The 10,962-nt window shown below is 38.0% G+C and overlaps 1 protein-coding gene across 1 annotated transcript in view; it reads right to left on the bottom strand.

Moving 5' to 3' along the window:
* Positions 1-5,827: 5,827 nt before the first annotated feature.
* Positions 5,828-10,962, bottom strand: part of Dnajb9 (DnaJ (Hsp40) homolog, subfamily B, member 9) — a 5,860-nt gene continuing 725 nt past the window's right edge. The window contains exons 2-3 of the mRNA XM_005377307.2: positions 9,289-9,515; positions 5,828-8,453 (exon numbers count right to left, since the gene is read on the bottom strand). Coding sequence (XP_005377364.1) covers positions 8,002-8,453; positions 9,289-9,505 — 669 coding nt within the window. The 5' untranslated portion in view covers positions 9,506-9,515 and the 3' untranslated portion in view covers positions 5,828-8,001. The remainder of the gene's footprint in view (positions 8,454-9,288; positions 9,516-10,962) is intronic.

Below are 10,962 nucleotides of genomic sequence, written 5' to 3'. Positions count from 1 at the left end.
AGACATCCTAATACACTAGGGTCTCGTTTCTTTCTTCCTTTAAAAATATACTAGCACAGACAAAGTGCATTCACAAAGAAAAATTTAAACATTGCAGATTGAAGCAAAAAGCAGTCTTACTATTATAGACAGCTAAATTAGGTTGAAATATTATAGGCAGTCAGACAGGGTTAGGCCTTCGAAGGCATCAGAGCAGAAGATGAGAACACATTATAACTGTGGGTAGAGGTGCATTTGTTCAAGGCCAGGCCTCAAGACTAAGATGAAGTGACTACATCTACTTCCCCAGGGGTAAACAATATTGACTGATATACTATTTTTTTTTTTTTTTTTTTTACTTTTTGAGACAGGGTGTCCCTATGCAATTCAGGCTGACCTTGAGCTCACTCTGTAGCCCAGGCTGGTCTTGAATTCACAATGATCCTCCTGCCTCAGCCTCCCCAGTGCTGGGATTACAGGTGTGCCCCACCATGCCTGGCAATGACTGATACTCTAAATAGGCATCAGTCACCCGGATGGGGAACCAGGACTCTGACCCACCCCTTCCAGAAAAGTCCTTGTTCTTTTCATGCACGCTTGCTGTGACTTGCTTCCCATTGGATATTACCTAAGCAACCACACTTGTAATCTTATTGGTTGATCACAGTTTTATCCCACTTCAAGCTTACCTCATAATTTCGTACCCACATGGTTTTGCTGCATAAAACTTCCTTTGAGAAGTGGGCTCATGGGCAACCCACTTTCTGGGCTCCCTTGTCTCTTAGACAGAAGCTATCTTCCCCTCAATAAATACTTCCTACTCTTAACCCCTGTTGCGTTTTAGAATTCATTCAACTTTGGGGAACGTGAATTCAGTGTATCAGACATCTATCTAGCAGATTGAGGGTTATCATATTTTCCTTATATCATTGGGAGGTCCTATATTATCCCTATGTCATTACATTGCCTTCCAGTTCCATAACTATATGTTATGTTACTAGCGCCTGCTGTCATTACATTTTTAAATAATTTGCTTAAATCACTAGTTTTTGGCTTAGTCAGTTGATTACCTTCCAAGAAAGACAGGCTGCCTCATTTCTGAGCACCCCACTCTGCTCTCAGTGCACTCTACTTCTACCGCTGGTAAACTCTTCTCACAACTTTCACCGATGCATTGGGAAAATTCTTAACAGAAGTCAACCAACCTGAAAACTTACTTTAAAAGGGTGGCTCAGGTTCCTCATTTCAGCGGACCCTGAGACCCAGCCCCGTGACATTTATCTTGGCAACCCAGAGGGGACCTAAAAAAGAGACATGGAAACTGCAGAGATCTCGACTTTGGTTTGTTTATAGGTCTTTTAAGATGTAGGACTTTAAAAAAAAAAAAAGATGTAGGACTTGAGGAAAACATCTTATCATACTAGCTGGGTGTGGTGGGGCACACCTGTAACCCCAGAACTCAGGAGGCTGAAGCAGGAGGATCCTTGCAAGTTCGGGGCCAGCCTGGGCTACAAAGTGAGCTCAAGGTCAGCCTGAACTGCATAGCGAGACCCTGTCTCAAAAAGAAAAAAAAAAAACCTTATCATACTGATGAGCTCCAAACTAAAGCTGTTCATGATGATGGACTTTTTCCGACTTTTAAAAGATGATGAGGGGCTGGGGATTTAGCTCAGCGGCAAAGCGCCTGCCTGGCAAGTGCAAGGTCGTGAGTTCGGTTCCCGGTACCGGAGAAAAACCAAAAAAATAAAAAAAATTAAAAAAAAATAAAAGATGATGGTTCTTCAAAAGATGGAACCTGATATTCTGTCCCCTTCAGGTCAGGACCAGACTTTTGGTCGCTGGCTAAGCAGGATCAACACCCCTCCTCAGCCTGAACCAGTTACTGAAACTTCTGCACTCCCTTGAGGATAAGGGACCATGATGCGTGTGTGTGTGTGGTGTGTGTGTGTGTGTGTGTGTGTGTGTGTGTGTGTTAGGATAGAAGAAATAAAGCTAGGTAAAAAGGAGACAAGGAAATCAAGACTTTAAAAATTGTACTTTTAAAGGAAAACTCTAGCTTCAGGATACGAACTCAGTTGTTGCTGTTTTCTTCCTTTCTCCGAACAGCAAACTGGGCTCCTCCCTTTCGGCTACAAACAGGTCTGCCCATTCCCCTTTTATTTGCAAGGAGTCCTCTTTCACCCAAGAATGAACCTCCACTTTGGGATTTCCCATATAAATAGACCGCTATCTTTCTATGAGTGGACCTTTCTCTCCCACCCACTAGACAAGACTAAGATTATAGATTAAATTCCACAGACACAGTAGCACAGGCCTGTAATCCCAGCACTCAGAGGAGGCTGAGGTCCTAGTGACATAGGACCTCCAGACGATATAAGAGAAATTATTCTAACTCCCAACCTGCTAGAGGTACAATAAGCTGAGTTTGTGTGTTCCCAAAATCAAAGACTTCTAAGCAACTATAGAGTTTAAAAGAGTAGGAAATTTTAATGAGGGAGAGACAGCTCCTGAGTGACACTAGGGGGCCCAAGTGGGCTGCCAATGAGTCTACTTCTCAAAGGAAGTTTTACAGAGCAAAATCATGAGGTGGGTCATGGGACAAAACTATGATCAACAGAGGATTACAAGTACAGCTGCTTAGGTAATATTGATCCAATGGGGAAGTAAGTCGCATAGCAAGTGTACATGGAAAGAATAAGGACCTTTTTGGGAAGAGATGGGTCATGGGGTCCTGGTCACCACCTGGGTGACTGCTGTTTATCTAGACTTTATTGGACCAGGATCCTTGCAGAGGCCTGTAGGCCTGATCATGTTTTTAAAGCCACAGTTGTAATGTGTTCTCATCCTCTGCACTGACTCCCGCGAGGGCCGAGCCATCTGACTACCGTCTGTTTCTACCTAACTTAGCTGCCTATAATAGGAGGATCACCAAGAGCCAGCCTGAACTACACAGCAAAACAAAACAGAACAAAAATAAGACAAAATAAATTCTAGACTCCCACCACCCAAAACACAGAAAAGATCCCAGTTCCTATCTGTATCATGCTTTATTTCTCCAAGCACTCACATCTGGCTTTTGAGTGTCCCATATCTCTACCTCTGCTAAGGCCTTTTCATGTCTCTTAAAAAAAAAAAAAAATGATAGCATCCACTGCCATTGTTTTCCAACTTACCTTCCCATTTCTTTTCTCTTTCCATTTCCCAGTATAGGTTTACAAAATTATTCAAATTAAGTAGCATAACTGAATCATCTGCAGTTTGTTTACACATTGGAAAACATTTATAATGTAGACTCCTTGGAAATTGAGTAATTAGATCCACTGAGTCCAACAATTTATATTATGATAATATAAACAGCTTCACTATGAATTGAGTAATTAGATCCATGAAAGAAAATTTTCCTGGGAAAAATTTCAAGTGTCTGAAGTTCATGCTTAATTTCTAACTTCATTTCTTCAGCAGGGTCCTTTACTTCTTCAGTCAGCTCCTTGTCTTGTTCCCATGCTGTACCTTTTCTTATACATTGTAGTTTTAAACATATAAAACATATGTGGTAGTAATTCTGAGTTTCTGCATTTTCAAAAATGCCTTTATTTTGATCTCAATCTTGTATTAATAATCTACATGTTTAATTATAGGTTCAGAAGCATTTTCCTCCAGACCTTTGAAATTATTCCTCATTCATTTTAGCACCTGGTACTATTTTTCAGAAGTCTGGCTAACCACCTCTTCATAGGGAAACATTTTTTGATCACATTTCCCCCCACCAGACGATACTCATTACTCTGCAACTCTTCCCCATAACAACTGGACACAATGTGGACCGTGTACATCATTACTATCACGAACAACTCTACAAGTTGCTTTTCTAAGCCAGGTGTATTCAGTTCCTCTGCCATGTTCCCCCTACCTGAATCCCTGTCACCCTTCTGTAATGATTTATTTTTTGATGTCGTTGGGGGTTGGGAGAGAAAAGAATCCTTTGCCTTTGCATACAACAGGAGACCATCTCACCATTTCCCTGGCACTTACCAGAAACTCTATTATAAAGGTTTACATAATAAATAAGACCAATAATTTTTTTACTTACACATATGCAAAGTAAAAAATTTAAATTCTAGAAAGACTCAAGTATTTTGATCTAATCCCATTCACCTCTTTATTTTGTAGACATAGCCAGTGGGTATTTCACAAAGATAGGTTTATATGAGTATGCATCTGTTCTATATAGCTGAATCATTAGTCAACTTTAGAACCAGTTTGACACCACTAATACTAGTCCAAAGTGCAAATGATTATTAGAATGATATGGCCCTTGGTCTAATAATTTGACTTCTGCTTGTAAATATTGTCTTATTTTAGAAATTCAATTTAGTAACATTTTAATAATGACTTTTTTCTTGGGACAATAAAGGCATTTTACTTTATACTCTCATAATTTGCTTGCTTGGAGTTATTATAGGTATGAGTCCTGAAGAAATAACGCTAGGTTACTGAAGTAGCTAGAGCAATAATCAAATGAAAAGCATGTTGGTGAAATACTACAGGTTAAAGAAAAATACAACGGGCCCTGATAGGATGAACTTTTCCAATCACAGCTTGCCCATAGCTAATGGGACAAGTATTAGCATAGTATGTGCTATCTTCCTTGCTTTATGTAGATTCAAATATTTGTGATGACATAAATTTCCACTGTTAGCCTAGTAACTGCCAAACTTTTATTGTGGCACACTTGGATATTATTAGGGGTAACTGGCAAAAATGGTTCCACTGCCTGGTAAGCTTGGCAGACAACACTGGCACTCTACCAGATAATCACAACATTAATTAGCATATTGAAAGCTCTAAACTTATTGTCTTAGTCTATTCAGACTGATACAACACAATACCATGAGCTAGATGGCTTATATAAAAAAAATTTTACTTCTCACAGTTGTGGAGGCTCAGAGGTCCAAGATGAAGGCCTAAGCAGATTTGCCGTCTAGTGAGAGCCAGCTTCCTGGTTCACTGACAGTTGTCTTTTTACTCTAATCTCACAACTTGGAAAGGCCCAGTGGTCTCTCTCTGGCTTCTTTTATAAAGGCTCCAAACCCATTCAAAGTCTTTTTATGACCTAATCACCTCCCACAGGCCATAAATGACATCACCTTGGGAGTGATCTCAATGTATAAAATTTTGGAGGGACGTGAAAATTCAGCTTTTACTCCCCACCTATAATACCACATTAACAAGGTTCAAACATTACTGCATTAATACAGTACTGTATTACTGTATGAATTTTTTAGAACATTTTTCCCACAGCATATAAACATACTATAGCACACCATTCTGAAGAACAAGCTGTTGCTACACAGATGGAATCATAACTAACACTCTAGTAAAATCTGTTAAAAATTTTGTTCACAAATGTTTTATTTTGGGTTTTTTGTTTTTGTTTGAGAAAGGGCCTCACTATGTAGTTCAGGATGGTCTTGAACTCACTATGTAGCCCAAGCTGGCCCTAAATTCACAGTAATGCTCCTGCCTCAGCCTCCCAAGCGCTGGGACTGCTAGTGTGTGCCACCACACCCAGCCACAAATGTTTTCAATATAAATTTTCCAGATAATGTCACTAAGGCCACTTAATTTTACTGTCATACCGCTTTAAATCTGCTCCAACCAGGCACATCCCCACCACCTGATAGAATCTGTCTCGTCAAGGTCTATTTTATTAAAAAAAAAGAAAACAATGTGCCCACCACTGCTGATAGCACCCAATTAAGACATGCACAACCTCGTTGAAGATTAAGAAGTCCTGATATGAAATTACTATTTCACCCAGAAAGAAAAGAGACTTCGATAGACTTCATTTGTGTAGGTGGTATAAGTCTGCTATTTTATTGTTCATTTCTTCAAATGTAGGTTCTCCATCTTTGGACATTCAATCTGTACAAATAAGTTACTTAGAAAACGTGTTGATTACTAATGTCCAACAACATGCCAAACTACTCACACACACACACCCCAAAGATTATTACTTAAGTCCATTTCTTGATATTTCATTGTATCTTAAGTTTATATATTCAGGGGAAAGAGGAAAATAAGACAGGCTTTGGAGAAAAAGGAAGACATATGATAACAATGTAAAAGTAATGAATCCGGGCCTGGGCTGGGAATAAAGCTCAGTGGCACAACGTCTGCCAGGCAAGTGCAAGGTCCTAAGTTCAATTCCCAGTACCAAAAAAAAGGTAACGAATCCTTAATATGTTTATGATGGGGCCATACATGCATGACTGTCTCATCCGGCAGCTGTACCACTCAATGAGACAGTCATGCCCATATCACTGGCATTTCAAGCCAGCAGGAATGCGTTAAAGATAATCCTGATTTGAAAATGAGACCCCCTTTTGCAGGGGGGAGGGGACTGGTTCTCATTTGTCCTGTTTAATGGACTATATTAAACAGATCCTTAGCCCAAAATAAAACCTACAGCTATTTTTTTAAATTATCAAACAAAAGTAGTAGGTTATAAGTTTCAAGAAATAAGTAAGATACATAAATGTAGTAAGTTCATTTTTCTTAACAATTCTCAAATTAAAGGCTGGGGTAAGTTCAATAGAGCAGCATTTGCCTAGCATGCATGAGTTCCTGGGTTCAATCCCCAACACTGCAACAAAGAAAAATAAGTTCTCAAATTAACGTTGATTAAGGATTACAGCTCTATGCCTGGTCTCTGTTTTCCCAACTAGGCCTAATTAGGAAAGAACTGGTGTCAGAATCCTTGCTCTGCGAACATATTATACTTAATAAAAATCTTCAAGCTACCAAAATTTGTGAAAGGAGGAATATGAGACAGCAATACAAATTACCAAATGAAAACAAAGCAAGATCCTATCAAGGTTTTCAGATTAGAAAAAAGTTAACTTTACAAGAAATACAGCTTATGATCAGCATATGACCTACTACATACATATCCTCTATGCCTCCAGATGTACATAATAAAATTTTAATAAAATGACACCAGAGACTATCGGCTTGTAAATACTTATATTTCTCCCCCTCACGCACAACATTATATGAGACATTACTAGTTTTAATATGTATCCCTAGGATTAATACTCATATGGAGCATAATGTGGAAAGTGCAGAACTAAGTAAGTTTTATCTGAAAACAAAAGCACACATTTCTTAGGATTTAAAAATATTGCACATAATAAGGTTGCACAAAAATTACTGGCTGGTTTTACAAACAGAATGAGGTATTAGTCAATCTCTAGATAAAGATAAATGCAGAGGAGGAATTACACATACACACATAAACCCACATAAATTCGTATTAATACCTAGAATGACAACAACTAAGACAGAAATGTGAAAAGATTTGTTAAGTAGCTATGATTTCAACTCTATAAAATCAATCACTAGCCAGGGACTAAACACGTAACAATCTCTTGGCAATATTTTGGAAGTTTTCTTTTTTCACCTTAGTTGACCAACAGCAATATCATCATTTCCTGCAACCAATTCTGTGGCAAGACAGGGTTCTGTGGTAAACACCAGACCATCCCTTTTTAAAGCTTTCTGTGGCAATTAACCACTGAATGCTCTCCTTTGCTGACTCAATTACACACTGTCACATATATTTAGCAATCCAAATCACAGATGCCAGGGCATGCAATTTTAAATTAGCAAAGGTTTCACTGTAAAAAATCATTCAAGTTCACACAATAAATTTTAAGGTTAAATCTACTTATCAAGCAAACTCAATCGTTTTTTTCTCTTTTTTTAAGGACACATGGGGAAAAAAACCAGCCGAATAGTATCTTTTTTTAAAGGACCTTTCCTAATCAAGAAATAATTAATTTTTGTCTAAATCACTAGCTTAATGTTTCTGAATCTGTCAAAAAATTAAATATATAATAGTAATATCAAATTTCTGAGTAAAATCATGCATTTGTCAAAATATTTCAGAGAAAACCTTTCATCATAGATACTAAGGAAGAGTCAACCAGGTGGGTTTAGTAAGAACAGCAAAAGAAGGAACTACTGTCCTGAACAGTCAGTGTACGTAGTGACCATATTTCCTCTTCGCTGAGTGACAGTCCTGCAGTGCTTGCTAGATCCATGAAATCTATTTTCAGTCTGTACTGTGTGCCGATTGGTGGAGTCAAAGCCACTAAAAGAAAACATTTTCTCCATATCTTCAAACATGTCATCAAACAATCCACCTCCAAAAGAAAACTCCTGGAAATGATGCCTCTGTCTACTAGAACCATCTTGCCGTGTCTGGAAGTGATTTTCAAAATGCTTCTTAGATCGAGAGTTTTGGTTTTGACCAAAAATACTAAAGTCTTTAAATAAGTCATCAAAATTAAAATTAAAGGACTGCTCAAAAGGACTTCCACTACCTCTTTGTCCTTTACCATCAGTGAAAGCACTGTGTCCCAGTGTATCGTACTCCTTTCGCCTACTAGCATCTGAGAGTGTTTCATATGCTGAAAGAGATAAAAAATATCTTAGTAACTGAAAGTATTCAAAATTACATACATTCAAACCTCCTAAAACACTTGACTTCATTCTATTCTATATTTTAGGGAAGGGCTTCATTGTAAACAAAAGGAAAATACTACGAAGTTCTAAAACAAGACAGGCACTTCATCTTAATCCACCACTGTACAGATGCCTCTAGTAAACACCGAGTAAGTGTATGTTAAATGAATGCTACCATTACCACAAATAAACAAACAATTACAGAGTTCTTCAACCTTCATAGTATTTGTGTGAAACTATTATCTGAATTAAAGAATTAAATGGTCAAACACTGTATAATCCATTAATAGGAATTAAGATTTTTCTCTTCCTTACTAGTTGAAGTAAATGTGTAATTCCAACTCCCTAGTCAATTACCTTCACCTACAGTTATGAATGGTTAGAAGGTGTAATTCTTTGCAGAACTACCGTAGTAGTCTAAAGTCAAAATGTGTTTAACACTTTCCCCTTAAGGCATACTTGTGGTGTGCAATATAGAACAAATGAATAAGAAAACTGTAGAATCTATTTTACTGTATTTAGTAAAACAGTTTTGTAAGTTAATTGATAATAATTTTTCATTGCTAAATTCCTTTTTATAGAGAAACAACGGTTATTTCATTAATAACAAGATGAAATCATCTATTTCAACCTTTTTAGATCCGTTCATTCATTCAGGAAACAAGAAAATAATATCATTATGTACTATAAGTAAATCCTGCACCTTCCCATATCCATAAAACCAGCTAAGTCTCCTGACTAGTAATACTCAAGAGACCGCTGAAAGAGTTATTTATTTACCTTCTGCAATCTCTCGGAACTTTGCTTCAGCATCGGGGTTCTTATTTTTGTCAGGGTGATACTTCATGGCCAGTTTGTGAAAGGCTTTCTTGATCTGGCGCTCTGATGCTGATTTTGGCACGCCTAAGATATCATAGTAGCTTTTTGAGGCCAGAATTAACTCTGTTATCATTAAAATGCAGATTGCAAAGATGAAGACTGACTGGGGAGTAGCCATTTCTAATATCCTAAAAGAAAGAAAAAAGTTTACCTATAGAATTACTGTTAAGTAATTTTTAAAAGAAACCTAATTTCTTTTAATAATTTTTAAAAGAAACCTAATAAGCCTTCAGGATGAGGCTTTTACAAAAACACAGTTAACAGCCACAGTTACGCATGTCTGTACTCTTAGCACTGGGAGTCTGAGACAAGATCACTGTGTGGAGGCCAGCCTGCGCTACACAGTAAGTTCAAGATCAGCCTGAACTACACCGGGAAAACCTGTTTCATGGTCTCAAAAAAATAATAACAATACGATCTCGACTAAGGTTGAAAGAAAAATAAATACTTTGTACTTTACAGAAGTTTAAAAAAAAAAAAAAAAAAAAACCCTCCACACTAACAAACTATTTAAGCATATATCTTGTGTATATTCCATTGAATTGTTAGTGTTAGCGCTTAGTACTTGTTTTTTCTTTTTTTCAGATAGGGTCTCAATATTTAGTCCAGGCTAGCATTGAACTCACTATGTACCCTAGGCTGGCCTGGAACTTGCAGCCATCCTCCTGCCTCAGCCTCCCCTTAACACTTGTAATTAAGGTTATGTAACTGGAATCTGGTTTAACTGAAGTGAAAACTGAACTGGTGCTGTCTCAGCAAAGCAAGATTTCTACTAATTTAGACATCTTGGACTACTAAAGTAACGCGTATTTTCCCCTGCTAACCTAAATATATTGCCCTTAAAGAATATTTTTGTTCGTTCTTTGAAACAGGGTCTTGCTTTGCAGTCCAGGCTGGCTTTGAACTCCTAACAATCCTCCTGCCTCAGTCTCTGCTTACAGATGTGCATTACCAAGCCTGGCTACAGAATATGAATTTGTGAAAGGAATATTAAAAAACAAAAGAAATACTACATTTAAAATATTATTTGGATGTTTTTCAGCCGTGCTTGCTTATGATGGAGTCTTCAATATTTGTCACAACTAATTATTAGCCGGGCCTGGTGGCGCTCCCTGCACTCCAGAGGCTGAGGCAGGAGGATCGCAGGAGTTCGAGACCAACGGTGAGCTACACAGTGAGTTCAAGTTCTGCCTGAACTACATGGTCTCAAAAAAATAATAGTAATACGATCTCAACTAAGGTTGAAGGGAAAAAAAATACTTTGTACTTTCCAGAAGTTAATTCTTACTTTCAAACTTCTCAGTACTGTCCTTGAACTATTTCTTACCTATGTTTTAATTTAGAATGGAACTTAACCCCCTGATAATACATACTTAATGAAGTGCAATTCTAAGGGAGTGCGCCTGTTGTTTTTGAATACCGCACCACGGGAGTCCTTACTAACTTACGATGACACAGGCTGATGAAAAGGCACCACGGTTTGCGTTACCCGCCTTTCCCCCAGTGGGATTTTCCGGAGTAAGCCGCAGGCGCGCTGCTTTTTCCCTCCCGGAGAGGAGTTACTCAGAGCTGCCC

Source organism: Chinchilla lanigera, unplaced genomic scaffold (genome assembly GCF_000276665.1).
Source record: "Chinchilla lanigera isolate Chin_1 unplaced genomic scaffold, ChiLan1.0 scaffold00009, whole genome shotgun sequence".
Lineage (NCBI taxonomy): Eukaryota > Metazoa > Chordata > Mammalia > Rodentia > Chinchillidae > Chinchilla > Chinchilla lanigera.
The sequence above is the reverse complement of the archived record's forward strand: the minus strand, read 5'-3'. Positions and strand labels throughout refer to the sequence as shown.